Source organism: Phyllostomus hastatus, unplaced genomic scaffold (assembly GCF_019186645.2).
Source record: "Phyllostomus hastatus isolate PE091 unplaced genomic scaffold, TTU_PhHast_1.1 phas_contig_283, whole genome shotgun sequence".
Lineage (NCBI taxonomy): Eukaryota > Metazoa > Chordata > Mammalia > Chiroptera > Phyllostomidae > Phyllostomus > Phyllostomus hastatus.
Genome location: NW_025333833.1, coordinates 1,226,666 through 1,246,049, shown reverse-complemented (window position 1 = coordinate 1,246,049; position 19,384 = coordinate 1,226,666). Strand labels below are relative to the sequence as shown.

Sequence of the window (19,384 nt, the reverse complement as noted above, 5' to 3'; positions counted from 1 at the left end):
GGAGGACTGGCGTGAGGATTTAAATGGAGACGCAGCAGTCATTGCTGGGTGGGGAGGGGAACTACTCAGCTTTGGCAGAGTGGACACCCCCCCCAGCTTTGCCAAGGAGAACCACGTAACTTGATCCTGGCCAACGACACAGCTGATGGTGCCGGGAGCCTGAATCGACTTCTTTTCCTGAGATGCAGGCCCCCAAGTTAGGGCAGGGGGAGAAGGAAGGACTGTGTGCGTCTGTGGGTATCCTAAATAAACATTTCCTTTCCTTTTCACAAAGCTCTGGCATTGACAGACGTCTTCCCTCAGGCCCACAGCCGCTGCCCAGTGGGGCATGCAGACAGCAAGAAACGAGGGCCACAGCCACGGCCTCCACGGCCCCTTCCCCTTCTCCGCTGACCTTCAGCTCACCGGCCCTGCAGAGCTGAGGGGCCAGCCAGGGCCAGCCGGGACCCAGGACAGCCGGCAGCGAGGCCAGCGGGGGGTGGAAGATGCTCTGTGAATTCCTCTGGACTCGGCGGGGAAGGTGGCCATGGGCACCCACGAGCAACCGCGAAGGGTCCTGCTGCTCTGCTGGGACGCGTGCCGGTGACCTGCACGCTGGGGCGTGAGCCCGCGGGGGATCCCGTTTGCCAGGCTCCCTGCTGCCCCTTTCAGAGCGGCCCTCGGGACAGGGCCCAGCGGGAACAAAGGCCCTCCTCCCTGAGGCCGGGCTGCCGCCCAGCCCCCAGCCCTTCCTCCCCGCGCCCCCGGCCGCGGTGGCCACTCAGACACAGTCCTCCACTCCAGAGTTACTCAGGAATCACATTCTTAAAATAACTCATCAATTATACCTGTCAGCTTGCCAAAAGTGCCACAGGGGAGGTGGGGAGTCTAGACAGCATCTCTCTGAGCGGCACGGCCCCTCCGCCCCCCACCCCATCCACAGAGGACCCCCCCAGCTTCACAAGTGGCCTCAGCACACCCCCCCCCCAAAAAAAAACACTGAGAAGAGGCAGGAGTATGCGGCTGGAACGTGGACACTGTCTCCTGGCCCCTCAGCCCGGGGACAGCACGGGCCTGTCCTCTCTCTCCTCGTAGACCGGGAAAACCAGCCCAGCCTGCTACCGGCAGGCCCCGCCCCCAGAAGCCTGGGTGAGGACACGCCAGAGAGAAATGCCCTTGTGTTGCTCCAGGGCGCACACGGAGTCCTCGTCAGCGCCGCTGGTGCCAGGAGAGCAGGCTCACACCGACGCACTTTTCAGCTGGCGGGGGTCGCTGGTACTTAAAACACGCGCTGTGTGCAAACGCTGCCGCCGCACCCTCGGGAAGCGCGTTCTCCGAAGCAGGGCGAGTCCTCCAGCGGACGCCCTCTGTGCCACCGAGCCAGGGAGAAGCCCCCTGCGACCCTGGATGCATCAGAACCCGAGAGGCAAGGCCCTCCCCACAGGCAGCCCTCGGCTCCAGAGCGCACGGTGCCGAGCCGCGCACGGCCCCGGCGTCGGGAACGGGCCCTGCGTGTGCACGGAGCGGAGCGCACGCAGACGCCGCCGGGGCCGGTCTGGGCAAGGAGCTGCGAGCCCCCACACCCCACACCCCACACCCTCCCTGGGGAGCCAGCCACCCTCGGCTCCCGGGCTGAGAGCGGGACAAGCGGGCACAGAGGGACCCACCGCAGTGCCCCCCTCCCCCGGGGGGCACGGGACCCTCCGGGTGCCCTGAGTGTGGGTGTGCGCTCCGAGTCCCCCCGACCGCACCCGCCCTCAGCTCCCAGCGCCGGCTGTGCTTTGTTCTGTGTCTGGTTTACAGCTGGCGTGGACAGTCCCCAGCCAGGAGGAGAAACGAGAGCCCCGTGTCCTGGCTCCTTGGGTCCACTCCCTGTCCACCCTGACAGAGCAGCTCCCAGCTGACCGCCGGCTGCGGAGGGCTGGCGGAGGGCCCTACTTCCAGGGGTCAGAGTTCCCCGGGGCTTTGTGACTCAGGGAGGAAAAAGCTACAGGTCTTCTGGCCAGGACGCCCACCCAGACCCCACGCTGTGGTCCTCTCCGTTCTCACCAAGGCACGGACCTGGCCCCTGAACCTCCCCCTCACGGCAGAGGCCCCCTTTTCCACCCCTAGCCGCCGGCTGCCTAGACCCCTGGCATTGCCTGAGCACAGGGCCAGGGAGCAGCCCGGGGCCCCGAGACGCGGCAGGTGGGCAGCCCCCAGGGAGGCCGCACCAAGTGCACGCACGCGCTGTCCTCTGAGAAACACGCGTGGTGACTGGGGACACCCAGCTCGACCTGGGGCGGCGGCTCTGCCCACGAGACCTTGGGAAAGTCACCGCCCCTCCTCTCCCCAGCGAGCCGGTCCTGGGCCAGGAATCGCGGGCGTCTGCCGGCCCCGTCCCGTGGAGGCAGGTGGTAACGTCACCTCCACCCGGAGCCCTCGCAGGGGTGAGCGAGAATGGATGAGCAGGCATTACAGCCGGTGTTCTGCTCGCCGGCCATAAACAACTCACCTTTCGGAGGTAAATGGGCTCTCGCCGGCACCAGGGAGCACTTGGCACTCTGCCAGCAGTAATTTGGTCTATGGTCCTCTGGTGTCCGGGAAGGCTAATCCACCTCCAAAGGTGAGCCCTCGGCGTCCGGGAACGGCCGCTCACAGCAGGGCGTGCGCCTCTCCGCCTCCCGCTCCGTGGCCGCCGGCCGGCCCCTGCGAACAGCTTGGGGAAGCTCAGCGTGCGCTGGGGGGGCGGGAGCCCTTTCTGGGCCTGCAGCCCCCTCCTCCAGTCTCCTCTCCCCCCGCCTCTACCCCCCCTCGGTGGGCTTCTCGGGGCCCGGCTAGTCACCGGGAACTCGGCTCCGTCCCACCCTCCCCCAGGGCCCCTCTCGGGCCGGGCCCTCGGCATTTGATTCCCGTCTGTCACTGAGTGATGGGGACACAGGGTGAGGAGTCAGGAAAAGGTCTGCACCACTTTGTTCGAGTCTGGATGCGAACTCTGGATGAACTCTTCATCCGGGAGGGGGCTGGGGCGGGGAGGAGAGGCCGGCAAGGAGCAGTCGCTGCTCTCTGGCTCCAGACTCTGGAAAAAAAGGGCGCGAGAGCTTCTCTTTAAACAACAGAAGGGGAAGGAAGGCATGGGGGGGGCAGGAACGGCCCCCTCGGAGAGGAGCGGGCAGGGTGGGGGCGGGGTGTCCGAGAAGACAGCGGCCGCCCCAAGGAGGCCGCGGGCCCTCGCTGCTGTGGGCCGCCCGCCAGGACCCAGCGTGTCTCTCCCCCTCCAGCCGGCCGTCTCTGCTGTTTTTTTCCCTAAAGCGAAGGGAATTCCTAATAAAGCCACAGCAGACTTGCAGAAAGACAAGGGAAGGGAAAGGCGCCAGGGAAGGGGAGACGGCTCAGACTGACGGCCGTCTGCAGGCCCCGAGCGAAGCCGACACACGTCTGCACACGCACGTCGCCGTGTGCACAGCCCTCCTCCCTCCTCCCGCGAGTGTGAGTGTGAGTGTGAGTGTGAGAGAGAGAGAGAGAGAGAGACTCGTCCCCGACCCCGAGCCGCAGCTCTTTGAAGACCACCGTGAACCTGCAGTGGAACCGCCGCAGAAGCCAGCGTGTGTCCTCTGGGCCCGACAGCCCGGCAACAGCTGCCCACCCCCCCCCCGAGGACTCGTTCCCCTCAGGGAGCCCGGGGCCAGCACAGGGAGGGGGCGGTGAGGCACCGGTCCCCGGCCTCCCCTCCCCACCAGGCCAAGGAGAGCTTCCTCCGGCCTTCACTCCGCCAGCAGCAGCACCCTCCTCAAGGCCGCAGAGGGGCCTGGTCTAGGCCCTCCCCACCCCCGCTCCCGAGAGGGCGCTCGGCAGCAAAGCCGCCCGAGCAAGCGCAGGACCCGCGGGGATGGTGCTGACGGGACCTGTGTGGGGAACCTGAGCTGCTCCTCCTCGCTGGCCCAGCGGGCACCGGGGAGGGACCCCCCCCCCAGGGAGCGGCCCTGGCAGTGCCAGCCCGGCCTGAGCAGCAGGGACTCCAGCCTGGGCTCTTTCCTGATGGGGGAGGGCGCTGGCAGGAGGGGGGTGGCAGTCTCCCCCCCAGAAGAGAGAGAGGCTGCAGGTGCTCACACGGAGGGGGGGCTCACACAGGGTGCGGGGGCTCACACTGCAGTAGGGAGGCGTGAAGCTGCCCCGGGGGCCCCCACTTTGCCTTTGCCGTTTTCCCGGCCTCGGGGCCCACCACCTCTTCACTGTGAAAAGAAACACAACCCCACTTTCGACTCGCTGCTCCATTTGTGGGGACGACCACCGTGAGCTGACGGGAAGCCCTTCCCCGGCACCTCGGTGGGCCCTGCAGGAAGGACGCTGGGGGAAGGGTTGGCAGGCTCGAACAGCATGGGCCTGGCTGCTGGGGGCGGGACGGAGGACAGGGCGGGCTCTGCAGGCGGGAGGCCTCGGAGGGTGGCGTGAAGGAAGGTGCTGGAACCGCAGACCCTCCCTGCGGGGCTGCCGGGTGGAGTCGGGAAAAGGAATGAGCCCCAAGCCCCACGCCCCACCCCGGAGGCCCGGGCGCAGGCGGCTGGGCTTGCCAGATGGGAAAACGGGGCCAGGGGGCAAACCTGGGGGCCATCGCTGCTGCCCCCCCTGCCCTGCCCCGCGCTCCGGGCACAGCGCCCGGCCCCACGAGGGGAGCTCGCTGCGTGGGGGGGGGGGGTGCGTCACAGCCCGGAGCACACTGCGCAGAGGACGAGAGGAGAGGAGCATGCCTCTCGGGCACCGCACGGGGTTCGAGTCCGTCGCCCACACACATGTATCCTCGGGAGACCGTGAGAGACCATGAACTCCTGGGGGTGGGGGGACTTTTTATTGATTTTTTTTAGCAGCAAGCACTCAATAAAAGTTAATAAATTGATTTTTCTCCTTTTCCAGGTAAGCAGGGAAAACGGTGTTTCAGTTTTCGGAATGTTAGCTGAGTACCTCCTGCAGGCCGGACGCACAGAGGCTGGCCCGTGCGCCCAGACACTCGCCGCCTGCCGCGGAGCCGGGCTGGGCAGGGCGGCTGCGTGCAGGGCGGTGGGGACACTGGCCCCGCGGCTCGCCCCGGTCCGTCAGCTGTCGCTGAGGACACTGGCCATCGTGTCACCTGGCATCTTCTCAGCCGGGTGACGGGAGAAAGTCTGCGCAAGCCTGGAACAAGAAAACCACCTGCTTCCCCGAAGCAGCTGATTCGTTTTCCATTCCAAATGCTCGGAAATCTAAGGCAGACCCCGTTTCTCCTCCCACTTTTGCTGCCAGGCTGCAGCCGGCCTCCGCGGGCCCGGACCGAACAAGGCCCCGGACTGGCGAGGAGACAGGGAGGCGCCCCAGAGCCCGTGAGCCTTCGGGCCGCACGCCGGCACTCCCTGCCTTCCATCTTTCCGCCCGGACTCGCTCTCCTGCTCCCCCTCATTGAGTGAATCTCGCCGTGTCGCTTGTCGCTTTCGGCAAACCGTCTGAGCTCTGCGTTGGCGCGAGATGGGCCATAAATAGGCCCATCGGCCCCGTCACGGGAACCTCTGAGAAACAAGGGCATCGCCTCCCTGGTGTGGCCACCCCCAGGAAGGAGAGCTCGCGCGGCCACAGGAGGACGCGGGGGGACAGCACAGACGCGGGCACCGGAAACGGGCGCCGAGCCGGGGCAGGAGGGCCGTGCCCCCCCCACAGCGCTGTCTTCCCTCAGTCCTCCCGCCGTCACCCTGCTTTCTGCCTGGTGCATCTGGGCACCGGAGACCTTGCGTTCCCTTCCCGTCACCAGGGGTGACGCGGCGACAACAGGCCGGGTCTGCGTCACGTCACCTGGGCGCCACTGCCACCCGGGTCCCGGGTCCCTGAATGGACTGCTCTCCAGCCCAGCCCCACTCCGTGGAGCAGACGCCCCTCCTTACGTGGGTGGAGCGCCCCCCCCCCACTTACCAAAGACGGGCGCTGCTCCGCGGGCCGTCCTGACAAGAGGGGCCTGCGACGGGGGACGGGCGGCGCTGGGCCTCTCCCACAGCCCCCTCCGCATCCCCGAGAACTGTCTGAGCACGCGCCTGGGCTGGGAGGGTGGCCACACACAGAGGGGACAGAGAAACTGCGTGACCAGGACGGGCAGGCGACATGAAGACGCTGTCTGTGCCCTGCTCCCCATTCCTGCGAGATCCCAGGCTTCTAAGAGGGAACCAGGAAAGGTGATGTGGGCGCATGTGCGCACACAAACACACGTGTGCACATGCAAACAGGCACACACACACATACACGAGCGGCAGTCTCCTTGGGCCACCCACGCAGACAAGCCATGCTCGCAGCCGGAAGGACGCCCGCGTGCTCCGGAAAGGCGGCGGGCCGAGGCCCCGGGGGAGAGCAGGGGACAAGCCCGCGGGGCACTCGGCGGTCGCCCTCTCCTGGCGTCCGGCGGCCAGCCACAGCCCAGAGGGGCCGAGTCCGTGACCAGAGCCTGGGGAGAAAATGACCTGTTTCTGGACAGGTGAGGAGGAGTCCACAGAGTTTTCTTGGAAGGGAATGGAAAGGGCTGTCGCTCAGAGGGAACCAACATGTCTGTGGGCAAGTCTTCATGCAGCGGGACTTCCCGGGTAACACCCACCACACTCCTCCTCTCGTTGGCTGCGTGACCTCGGGGGCCGTCGTGAAACCCTCGGCATCCTCACTGTGAAGCCCGTGCGGGAACAGCAGCCCCACACGCGCTGGTGCCCAGGGCCGCCCACCGTGGGGCCGCACACAGCACCCCCGCTCCTGCTGACACCCCGTCCTCAGCTGCAGCCCGAGGCGACCCCGCCCCCTCCCTGCCCCTCCTGGCCCAGGAGCGCCCCTCCTTGCCAGTGACTGGGACGCGGTGAACAAGAGTATAAGGCGACAGCTCGGCCCTCCCACCGCCGGCCACCGCTCCTCGGCTGACCACCAGGGCAGACGGTGTTCCAAGAGCCAGAAACACCTCCCAGGCCGGCCTGTCGCAGTGACGGGCCGAGCCCGCCCTCGGCCAACCTGACACGAAGGGATGAAGGGATGGACGGCAGCAGCCTCCCTCCCGGCGGGGCAGGCGGCCGAGCGGATCCTGGCGAGAAAGCGGCCTCGGGGCCCCAGGAGACGGGAGGTCCGACGGCGCAAGGCCTCCAGGAGGAGCGTCAGGGCCCCGTCTGACCGCAGGAGGGCGCGGAGGACGGCGGAGGGCTGCCGGGATGAGGAGGGCGTCAGCATGGACGACGGGGCGACACGTGAAAACTGAACGTGGGCAGGGCGCAGCCCGCCGACACGCACACGCACACGGGACAAACGTGCGCGGAGTGTGAGTGACCGGACCCGGTGCCCCGAGCGTCGGGAGAGCGTCGCTGGAGCAGAGGGGTGGGCCTGCGTGCTCTCGGCGGCCCCTGGGCAAGGGTGGCGGTGCTCACGCTGCCCAGGTGAGCAAATGTCACTGAATGCCAACCCGGCGGGTGGTGAGCTCCAGCCGTTGTAGGAAAATGTCAAGTCCTCTCAGCTCACGAGGTGGGCAAATGCCACTGGGGAGGCTGGGGGGGCCCCGGGAGAGGAGGAGGGGCACGAGGAGAGTGGGGAGGAAGGCAGACGGGAAGAGGGGCCGGCCGCAGGCTCGGGGGTGGGGGGGTGGGTGCCGCTGAACTCTCCCAGGCAGGCACGGCCTTCCCAGCACACGCCGGGCCCCGAGCGGCCGGCACAGTGCTGCACTGTCGCGGGCACTGGGGTTCGGGGGGAGTGGGTGGGCCAAGCGGCACGGAGGTTGATCGTCGTGACTCAGGCCCTCACTGGGCCACGAGCCCCTCGCAGGTAAGCCCAGGACTTGCACACCGGGAACCGGACCGGACCGCTCCTCCTGTCTCCCGACGCCTTGCAGAGACGGTCCATCCACACGGCTGCAGCTGGGTCCCACGAAGCGCCACCACGCCCTCCCAACGCTCCGAGGCCGGGAGGCCTGCCTGGGGCCGGGAAACGAAGCCATGGCAGGAATTCACCGTCAGCTCCGCCCCCTGGTGCAGTCCAGCCCAGCCCGAGGGCTGGGGCGTCTGCCCCCACACCTCCGGAGCAGACGGCCTGCGTGCGGAACGCAGGGTCCGGGCCCCGCTGAGGACGGGCGCCCCGGAGGCGAGGGGAAGACCGAGCCCACTCTCGGCTGCGCAGGCCGCGTCTGTCCGTGGTGTGAGGCCCTCCGACGTGGGCGCCACACCGAGTCCCTGGACAGCGAGGGGTCGGGGTCGGGGTCAGGGTCGGGGTCGGGCGGAGGGCAGCAGTTACCACCCTTCTCTCTGCCACCACGCCGATCCCACTGTCGCCGTCAGTGCCCGCACAAAGTCACAAGGAACTCACTCGGGTACAGCAGGAGCCCCGCCCCTGCCTCCGAGTCGCACGGAGCAGAACCCCACCCCGTGCGGTCAACCAGAGGCTGGGCCGGTGGAAACTGAGGCAGGGCGCGTCCACAGGTTTTCAGAGTAACCAGGGGCCTCGCCCCCCCTCCCGGCCCCAGCCCCCACGCTCACTCGGTGGGAGGCGCGGGAGGGTCCACCGCGGGGCCTGCACTCGCGGCCTCGAGAGGCTGCAACTGCGCGGTGTCGGGAACCAGGCTCCGTGTGGGGACGGCAGCGACACACCAAGACCGTCTTTCCCGGCGGCTCCTTCTGCAGGAGGACGAAGTGACGTGGCTCAGGCCTGCGCCCGAGGACAGCCCCGTCCTCCCTGGCTCCGCGGTGGGGCGGGGGCGGCACAACTGTGGGGGGGGAGGGGCAGGCAGCCCAGCCGAGGCCCCAGCCCCATCTCGGAGGACTCCTGCAGACACCAGGCCCCCGCCGGAGGCCGTGCTCCGGGGCGAGGCCAGCGCCGTGCCAGCCGACGGGGCTGTCTGGGGCGCCCGCGGACCTTCCTCCCGTGTGGGAAGAGATCAGGCCAGGCGACGAAAGTGAACGCCTCGGGCTGTCTGAAGGCACATCAGGTTCTCTGGGCTACAAATCTCCTGGGGAAAACCAGGGCCCCCCACCCACCCCCGCCAGAGCTGCGGAGCAGAGAGGACGCAGGCAGTCTGCAGGAACCTCGGGGGCTGGTGTCTGACCCCCCCCCCCCGAGTGAACACCAGGCGCAGGAGCTGGAGCCGTCCCTGAAGTGAGAGACGGCAGGCAGGAAAGCACGCACAAAGGCACACGCGTGTGCGCGAGCACACCCGTGCCTGTGCCGTGCTCACCCCTGCCGACCTGCACGCCTGCAGAACCCCGCCCACCGCCCGCCGGCCCGCACTCTGCACCCGGGCGAGGCTCCGGCCTGTGCAGGCAGGCAGGCTCCGCGGTGCTTGCGAGGGGCCCTCCGGGGGCCCCCGCAGAGGGAGCGAGTCCCTGGGGCAGGCCCCTCCCTGGGGCGGGTCCTCCCCTGCCGTCCCCGACGGAGCCGAGGAGGAGGTGAAGGACGGAGGACACGGGGCCCCAGGGAGGGGCCGGGGCCTGGGGGCTCTGGTCGCGCCCTTCCCGGCACCTCAGCACCGATCCGCGCGCACCGGACCGCACTCAGGTCGCCAGCGTGGTGGGGCCCCACGGACCCCCCTGCGAGGCCGACCGAGCCGCCCTCCAGCAGCACCCAGCCAGCCCCCGGGCCAGCTGGTGGGGCCGGCACCTGGGCCTACTCGGGCGGGGCTCCCCCGCCCCCTCCCCGGCCCCCAGCCGTCTCAGGGTCCCCGGAGCACCCCGGGGACGCCGGGTTCCCCGCCCTGCCTGGCCGGAGCTCTCGCATCTCCGTCTCCTCTGGCCACTGCTGTCCTTTCCCCTCTTCGCCTCAGGCCGAGGCCGCTGCCGCTCCCCCTCCCACCCTGCGGTCCCTCCCGGGCCTCCATCCTCCGGCTCGCACACGCGCCCCTGGGCTCCCACCAGGCTCCCCCGACCCAGGGGGCTGGGGTCACGGGCACCCTGGGGAGGAGGCCACATAAAGGAGAGCTGTGCCTGCCGTGACTTTGCTCATGGACAGGAGCCGGCACAGAGCCTCGGAGCTCGCCCGGAGCTGCCTCCCCGCCCGGACACCCCGGGAGGGGCCCTGCAGGCTGAGGGCTGGCCCGCGCACCTCCGGGGCCTCGGAGGGCCTTTCTCCGTCGGGGACGGAGATGCGGGCAAACCGTCCACTCAGTGAGTGACCCAACTCGGGGCAAGGCTCTCCCAGCGCGCCAACACCGGGCGCCGCGTCACCTGAGGCCGCCAGGACACCGCCCGATGCTCAGCCCCACCGGCCACGACCACCCGGTCCCGTCCTTGCCCCGCAGGGCGGCCCGGCCCTGTCCCGGAGCACGGCCCCCTCTCACGCGCCAGACCGCACTTCCCCGAGGACCGAGGGCCGGAGAACTGCCCTCTGCGCGTCCTCACCGCGTCCGGAAGCCCCGCCCACAGGCCGGTGGGAAGCCCGCTATTTCAGAGCTTCGGCAGGGCGGGCGGTGAGCACGGGAACTCAACTCCAAGCTGGAGAGCAAGCCCCAGCCCCCCGACCGCCTGGCGGCTCCACGCGGACCCACAGGGCACCTCCTGCGTCTCCGACCCTGCACCCACACGTCTCTGTGCTTTCCCAGCCGGGGTTCCAGTCCGGGACGGACAGCCACAGGCGGCACCTCATGGCAGAAACGGAGTCGGCGGCGCAGACCAGCCCGGGGCCGGGCTCCCACCGGCTCTGCGAGTCGCTGCCGAGTGCTTCCATTCACAAAAACCACCAGCCTGCTGCCCTGCCAGGCCCCTCCTCCAGCCCGGCCCGGTGGACAGAGGTGGCCGTGACAGCACCACAACCCGTGTCACCTGACTGTCTGGAAGAGACAGGGAGTCACGGGCGCGCGAGGAGAAGGCGCTTCTCTCACGATGCTCTGCCGGCTTTCTGCCCTACGAGGCCCGGGCCGGGCAGGGACCGTGCGGGGCTCACGGCCCCAAGAGTAGGGTCACACTGGGGGCTCTCTAGAGCTGCCATTCCACGGGCGTGGAAACCGGGGGCCCAGCGGTTAAGTGGCGTTCTCAAATACCACGTGAACTTGGCAGCCGTGGGCGCTGGCCGCAGGACCCCCGACCTGGGGCCCACGCACCCCAGTCACAGCACAGGCCCTGGGCCGGTCCCGCCTGCGGTCCGTGCCCGCCGGTGCCATCCTGGGGGACGGTTTGCCCGCGGTCCGTGCCCACTGGTGCTGCCCTGGGGGACGGCTCGGAGGCTGCCGAGCACCAGGGGAGGAAGCATGAAGCCAGGAGTTGGGGGAGGAAGGAGAGAGGAGGAGGGAGGCGGACGGCCTCCGTGGTGCCCAGTGCAGACACCCCCCTCCCCGGGGGAGAGCCCCAGACGTGCTTTCTGGGACGTACGTCCCCGAGGAACCAGTTTCAACGGCCACAGAACTGCCAGGTCACGTCTGAGGAGGAACAACCGTGTGTCTTCTGTACCGGAGAAACTATGCCAAAAAAAGAAAAAACAAAGACTTACGCATCACCCCCCCGCCCCCACGGCCGAGCCAGGGGCACGCACGGACCCCCCCACGCAGCTCCGGCTCCCGGGCTCCGGCGCAGGAGAGGCACGTGGGCTGCAAACCCCGAGGACAACAGACAACGAAGAGTAAACCGTCTCGTTTATGTCTGGGTCGATCACATGCCGACATATTTTAGGTACATTTGGATTTAAATAAAATCTATTATTAAAATTAATTTCAGCTGTTTCTTTTTCCTTTCCTTTAAGTGGGCTACTGGAGAATCCGAAACGTTGAATTTGAAACTACAAGTGTCCCCTCGCACGGGATCCCTCGCGAGGGCTCCGGGGCTCGGGGAGGAGCGGCCGGGACCGCTGCTCCCGTGCCGACGCCCCGCCGGCCCCTGAAACAGCCCCGGGAGCGGTCGGCGCGCCTTTGGACCCGGCAGCGCAGGAGGACGCCCGGCCCGGGCAGACAGAGCCGCACGAACGTGGGGGCGCCCGCTCTCCGCCTGCGGGTCCAGAACAGGAACCTCCCGGCCACTTGCGGAGCCACCCCGGCGAGGCGAGCGCCGTGCGAGCGTCCTTGTCCGTGCCGCCTCCCAGCAGCCCTGCGCAGCGCCCCCTCTCTCCCGTGCGGAGGAGGAGACCGGAGCTCCCTCCAGCCCCCCAGCACGCCGGGGTGTGCGTCCACCCTGGCTCCCCCCGAGGCCATGCTGACTGTCCCGCCTGTGTCACCGCGCGTCCTCTGAGGAACGGGACACTGGGAGCCCCCCCGAGTCTCGCCCCTGAGACTCGCCCGTCCGCCTCCCAAAACGCCCAGAGCTCGGAGAGCGGTTCTGCCCAGCCCCGACCGTGCCCACGCTGCACCACACGCGTGCGCGGACCCCTTCTCTCCGCGGACAAGGTGCGGCTCCAGGAAGGCGCGGGGGCCAGGCCCAGCTGAGGGTCATCCACGCCGAGGCCGAGCGGCACAACCACCGCGGCCGCCCTGGGGGGCGGCCTGGCCGGTCCGCAAGTGCTGAGCACAGGGCCAGCCCCGAGCAGCAGAGCCGTCCTCGGGCCGGATCCGAGAGACGGAGACACGTCCGCGCAGAGCAAGCGTGCAAGCGCCCACCGCCACGCCGACCCAGGAAAACCACGGAAACGCCCATCGGCTCCTTAACGGACGAACACACTGTGGCCCGGCCACCAGGTGGAACACTATTCAGTCGTCAAGAGGAACAGAGCACTGGTGTGTGCCACAGCACTGCTGAACCTTGAAAACTTCACGCTACGTGAAGCTGGTTACAAAGTTTCCCGTCTGGTTCCATTTACGTGAACACGCCCCGAGCAGGAGCCCGCAGGCACAGATGAGAGGTTACAGGTGGCGAGGCAGAGAGAGGCGAACTGGCCACCGATGGTCCTGGGTCTGAGCAGGTGGCGGCCGCACAACTGTGCGACCCTACTAAAACCACACACTCCAAACAGGCCAGCCCCACGGTTGATGAAACACATCTCAAGAAAACTGTAGGATGATAACAATGAACTACTCTGTCTCAAGGCTGTCGTCATGACGAAAGTCACATCCTCCTTCAACTAAGACGACAGTGAGCGGTCCCGCTGCCCTGCCTCCGTCCTCCTGCTCTGGAGCCGTCCGTGGCCTGGAGGAGCCCGCGTGTCCCCAGAGGGAAAGCATGTCTAACCGTGATTACGTAACACCGCCCCGCTGCCAGTTGCCGATGCGAGGAAAATGCCATCCCTGACAGACGCCGTTCCGGGTTTCCAGGGGCTGCTGCCCGGCGCGGGGATGATTGAACACCTCTGCCTGTGCTCCTGCCCACATTCCCCTCTCTCCTTCCAACCGAGTCCCAGCCTTTTGGCCAGAGATAGCTACTCCTCACTCGAAGAGAATGGCAAGAGAAACAAAGGAAAGCAAATCTCAAATTCAGCAGTTTTGGTCCCTTTTCAGCACAGAATCACAGAGTCTTGGCGTTGGCTTGGTCTTCGGGGACCATCTGGTGCGAGCCTCTCCTTTTCATACAAGGAAGCAGGGCCAGAAATAATAAAAGCTAACAGTTATTGACTATTTCCTCTGTGCCAGGCGCTGTAATTTACATGTATTACCTCACTGCATCCTAACAAGCCTCTAAGATAGATACCGTTATTATCACCATTTTACAGACGAAGAAAACACAGCACAGAGAGGGTTAGCAATGTGAGTAAGGTCACACAGCTAAAAGTCTACCGGCGATACAAGGCCAGGTGGTCTGGCTTCAGAGACCAAGCCCTTAACCACGGCTAGAAGCGGTCCTAAATTTACGGGAACAATTTGCCGGTCATCTTGTGACTATTCAGAGGTAGGTCTAAATCTAGCACAGGTACGACACGCCCATCCCAGTCCCGGCTGAAGGACAAGCACGTCCGTGGGAGATGGGAGCTGAAACTGCGACCTGAACCAAAAAGCATCCATTGTCCACCCGCGGCGATCCCGACCCACCAGTGATGCGGAGGCCGCGCAGCGCTGCCGGGGCCGGGCGGACCTCCGGGAAGCCGCTCCTGGCCTCATTCTGCCAGAGAGGGAGAGAGCCGTCACGATGCGAGCTCGTGACAGTCTACACCTGCGCTTTCTCTTCTGGAAACCCCTCTGCCGCATTCTGAGAAACGGCACCTCCAAGGCGCAGCCAGGGCAGAGGGTTCCGCCAGAGTCTCCTCACAAGCACCCACGGAGCACCCAGGACTCAACGCTAGACCAGCGGATGTGTCTCTGCCCCGAAAGGGTTAACACCACGCCGTCCGAGGAGACGGGGTCGGATACGAGCCCTGAGATAATTGATTATAGAACCTACAGCATCTTTTATTTATATAGCCCAGAGAGTGCAAAGCACTTTGCAAACAACTCATTAATCTGCCACTTATTTTATTTATCAATCAGTGCATTCCTTACACCGCACACCCCGGGGTGGGGCCGGCAGTACGTGGCTCCTCCTGCGACCCGGGCTAAACCGCGGACCGGGGGCCGCAGGGTCACGTGCAAATGAGTTACAGCTGCCTCTGAGGGCTGGCTGGGCCTGGGACACTGCCCCATCAGGGGGCGCGCAAGAAAAAATCCACGAAAAGGAGAAGGGACGAAGCTATATTTAGGCTCGCTTCCCCGAGTGGAAAGCACAGCAGTGTCCATGCACAAGAGACCTGAGCCCAACATGAAGGCCGAGCGCCCCCAAAGCGGGCACACGGGGGGTCTCTCAGGAGTAGCCAGGGTCAGGCTTTCCGTGAGAACGGAAATGCCTTCCCATGTAAACACGCGTCTGGCACGAGTAACACCCCTTTTTTATTGCACAAAAATATTTTATCACAAAATTGTAAGTGTGTAGCTCTGTGACACAGCATCACACTCCAGCACACCATATGACACTTGAGGTGACACGTTCAAATTGCCGTCCATCTCGTGCGCGACGTCCCCGTCCCCGACCCACCACACCCAGCGCCGTGACTTCTGCTGGACCCTGTCTGTGCAACAGCTGAGTTTCGGCGTGTTTGCTCATTGGAAGTATCTTTTGTGATCTGCCAACAACGGCGACCAGAAATTCGTGCATCAGGAGGGCGCCGGGGCCACCCTGTGCGAGAGGCCTGGCACTGGCGGCGGGCTGCACACAGGACCGTGCCCCCACCCCCGGCAGCCCACCCGCTGAGAGCCCACCCCCGCACTTGCGAGGCCGCAGTCCTCCCCTCTGATCTGCACTCCCCCAGCGCCCTGGGCCTCTCGTCTCCAACCCTCAGACACGCTCCCTTTGTTAGCAGACGGGACGGACACCCGATTCCGCAAGTCCGTTCGGGTAGGTGCCCTCTGCACCCCCGCCTCCCCCCCTCACATGCCAGAACTTGGTGGAAACAGATCGCACCCAGGTGAGGAGGAGGAGGGACACCTCTCCAGGCGAGCGCCACGGTTCGCGTCCACATCACGATGAATAAATAGTTCATGGCCTGATCACGTTACTCCTGCCTCACACACGGCTGTGCCTCGAACGCGGTGAGGTCAGCGAGCAGCTCCCTGCCCCGGATTTTCTCCCCTTCTGTCTCGCTCAGACCCGGGGGGGGGGGGGGACACACGCACACACACACACTTGAACTCTGCTCCAGACAAACTTCTGTGGAAAGCCGCTTCGGCGGTCTCCCCTCCTCAAGGCACCGGACGGCGGGCGGCTCGCGCAACTGCCGAGGGTCCTCGGCGCCGGTTCTGTGCTCCCGGCCTCGGGCCGTCAGAGCCCTTTTCCACGACCCACGCTTCCTCCCGGGGCCCCACCCGCAGGAACCCACGCACGAGCGGTGCTCCCGGGCTGGCAGCAGCGGGCGGAGGGCGCCCCGGGAGCAGCTGCGGCAGCGAGGGGCAGCGGCGGGCGCAGGGCAGAGTGGAGAGTGGACAGGGAAGCCCACGGGGCCCCGCCGGGGGTGCTCCGTGAGCACCGGGAACGAAGGACAGAGCACAGAGGACCGTCGAGGAAGCCAGAACTGGTTCCCGGCTCTCCCAGCGATCCGGCTTCACGGCAGCGCAGCAGCCGGCCCTGGAAGGTGCCACGGGCCGGCGCGCGCCGACGTGAAAAACCGTCCCCGGCAGTTCCCGGCTCTTCCCCGCCGCCTGCGACCCCCCCCCAAGTGAGGGGCCCGCGGACTTTCTGTTGTCCCGATAGTTAACCCTGCGTGACTTCTGGCGCAGAATTTACAAAGGAAAACAAGAGGTGTTTTTAGCATAATCAAGGTCTTCGTCTGAAACGTGGTCTGGGACTTCTCGCTCCTCGTGCCCGCCGCCGGCCCTGCCACGGGCACGCGCACACCCGGGGGGCCTCGGAAGGCAGGGGTCGGACGCTGGGGCCCAAGGAGACGCGGCGGCCCGAGGCCCGAACTCTGCATTGCACCTCCCGGCCCAGAAGGAGCTCAGAGGAGAGGACAGCCACTCTGGAAACACACGTCCCGGGGGTGGGGGTGGGGGGCGTCCAGATAGGGTCTCCCTGCGGCCGCTCGAGACCTGTCTGCCCGGCACCTCGCTGGGACTCTCTCCTCCTAGCACTTCTTTACAGAGCAGAAAGGCATCAGAGCAAAAACTTGCTCCACACCCAGAGGCAAGAAGACACATTTTTTGGTAATACCCCCACAGTAATTTCTGACTTAAACACCGATCAATCAACTGCACTGGGGCTGCTGCTGCCTGTGTTGAGTGTCGTGTGCCTGTTCCTTTAAACTTCTGGAAGGTCGGCGAGAATCTTCGCTGAGTCTCCCAACTGGAGTCATTAACAAAAGCAAAAGAGCAAAAGCAGCAAATGAACGCAATGCCCGGGCTCCTCCGAGGCCCACCCGCGTCGGCGAGCCGGCCGTGAACCTGGCGACCCTCGCGTGACGAGACGAACCAGCGAGGCCCACCCGAAACCCAAGACGCCCGGGATGCCTCAGAGGGCGGCTCAGAAATCCTCGTGAAGTGCGAGGGGCTCAAAGGACGCGGCACAAGGACGGCCCGTGTGTGCCTCTCCACGGGCTCCGGTCGGAGACCCGTGCCGGTTTCCAGCCCGCGCCCAGACCCACCCCGCTCACCAGGACCTGCAGCAGGGCCCGGGGAGGGGCGGCTGCGCCCCGGCACCGGCGCCGCGCCGGGCGGCCCCCCGTCCCGCAGACGCCCAGCCTTCCTCCCGGAGAGGTTCCTGCCAGTCCCAGCGCTCGCAACACACGAGCGGGAAACCAGAGGGGAGGGCCTTTTTCCTTCTTTTTCTTTTTTCTTCCTGTCTCTCCTTTTTTATTTTTTAACTTCCACTCATTGAAGCCTTCTCAGTCCAAAACTCCGTGTGTGTGCGTGCGCATCTCCCCTAACACGGCGGTGATGCTGATCATTTTCAATTTATGACGCTTGACACGGCGTTGTTTTAATATATTCTTCTAGAAACAACACATAAGCCCTCGGTTTAGATTTTTAAAAATCTCCAAATACGAGTGCCATTAAATGACAGGCGATTTTTTAAGACAATACATACATATATACGTGCCAACAATAAATTACACCTTTGCAGTGTATTCTGACCGACACGGCTGCCCCTGCCCCAAGGGCTGAGCTAACGTGAATAAGCCACACGCCCCCGGCCCGCACCGGAACCAGACCTCCGCCCAGACCCACCCGCTTCCATCGACAGCCTCAGCAGGTTTCATTAGAACCTGGAATTAAACACTGTGGCCACCACCTAGAGTTCAGTGCCCTGGCGGCCTCCTCCCGGTGAAAACCCGATGGAGTGTCCTCACAAACAGAGTCTCTCCAGCCTGGGCCATCAAACACGCTTTCGTGTCTTCACTCCACACTCCAAGAACCAAGATCAGCCACAGAACACACGCTAGATCAGACACAGATTTCACCAAACCAAACATTTACGATAAAAAAAGAAACCAAGGTTTTCAAAAAGACGACGGCGAAGAGAGAAAAGGGGAGGGAAGGGGAGAGAGGAGAAGCATGTGCGTGCACTTGGGTCGCCGGCCGGGAGCCGACAGGGAAACTACCCAGTGTGCCGCACCGAGAGAGCCCTGCACGCCGGTGTGCACGACCCCCGACCTCTGCAGAGGGGCCTCGCCGCCGACACCACGCCAGGGCGGCCCTGCCGGGGCGGGGAGGGAGGGAGGGCCAGCGGGTGACCTGGAGGCCCGGGCGCCGCTGCCCAGGTGCTTTGTCTCGGGCGCTCCGTGCCGCGCCGGGAACACTCAACAAAGGAGCTGCTCACTAATTTTTCATACAATTCCAGCCCCAAGTAATTACATAGTCCACCACACGGCCACATCTTGAAACTATTTATTTTTTAAAAGAGAAAGCCAGAGCACTCTCGGACAGAAAGCCACCCTGGGTGCCCCCCACCCCCCTTCCGTGTGTAACTATCAATGTAGATCAGCCGGGCATGCAATCGTGTTTATTGTCACTTGCACCCATGTCGTGCCCTTGCTTACACAGCTCCGGTGTGAATTATTGGCTGTTACACTCCTCGTTGTGGGAAATAAATAAATAACGCGGCTGTCAGGTACTCCGCGCGGCTGAGGGCCGGCGCCACGTCGGAGGCCGGCGGCCGCTCACCTCTGCGTGCCCGGCTCTCCGTCTCCGTCTCCCTGCCCGCTCCCCCACCCGCCCCTCGGCTCTGTCTCTGCAGGAGGCCGAGACTCGCCCACTCCGGGAAACCAAGGAGTAAAATAAACACACGCGAGGACACTGCCGAGTGTCCTTTCCCAGGCCTCTGTGGTCTAGCAACACCGACTGGTGACTGCTCCTTTTTAATCGCGGCTTCAGGATCTGAGTGCCCCCCGGGGTGTGTCGTGAGCCTGTCAGTCCCCGCCAGGAGAAAGTGGAGCACACAGCAGGAGTCGGCTCGCGGCGTTGCGCGCTCCCCGGCCGGCCACGGCCCTGCTCCTGCTCCTGCTCCTGCTCCCAGGCCGCAGGCCCTCCCCCGGCCGGAGCCTGCTGCTGCAGAGGCGGCCGCTCTGCAGGCCCTGGCGAGGGCCTCTGGGTGCTGCTGCTCCCTGTGGCGGCGAGACCGGGGGAAGGGAACTTTACACAACTCCCCCGAAATGAGTGTTTGAAATGTGGGCCAAGATGTGCTCCTTCAGGAAATGGACGTTTACTTTCACATTTTCCCCCAAAAGGCACGTCGTCCCACAAGCTTCCCTCCAGAGCCTCCAGGCCCTCGGCCCCCGTGGGCCGGGCGCTGGGAGCCGAGGGGAGGGGAAGGAGGCAGCCGGCCTGACAAGGACGGTCCGCGAAACTCGGCCCCCTCCCTCGGGGGGCCGGGGCCGGACGCCCCACGGAGCCCGCGATCAATCCCAGAGTACTTCCACTCTGCAATTTTAATATCTAAATAATGGGCCCTGGCTGCCGGTGACGGGAGCCCGTCGGCCAAAGAAAAGGCTGAGACGCCGCCGCCTCGGTCCTACCTGTTTTCTCTTTGATCTCACACAGCACATTGAACAAGGCCGGCTTCATCCTGTGGCAGTTCAAAGCGTGTTTTCTGCA

General features: G+C 65.5%; 1 protein-coding gene across 2 annotated transcripts in view; it reads right to left on the bottom strand.

The window, feature by feature from the left end:
- PBX1 (PBX homeobox 1) overlaps positions 1-19,384 on the bottom strand; it is a 179,457-nt gene that overhangs the window by 156,534 nt on the left and 3,539 nt on the right. For both annotated transcript variants that reach the window (XM_045838533.1, XM_045838534.1), the window contains exon 2: positions 19,306-19,379. In XM_045838533.1, the coding sequence (XP_045694489.1) occupies positions 19,306-19,379 (74 nt within the window). The remainder of the gene's footprint in view (positions 1-19,305; positions 19,380-19,384) is intronic.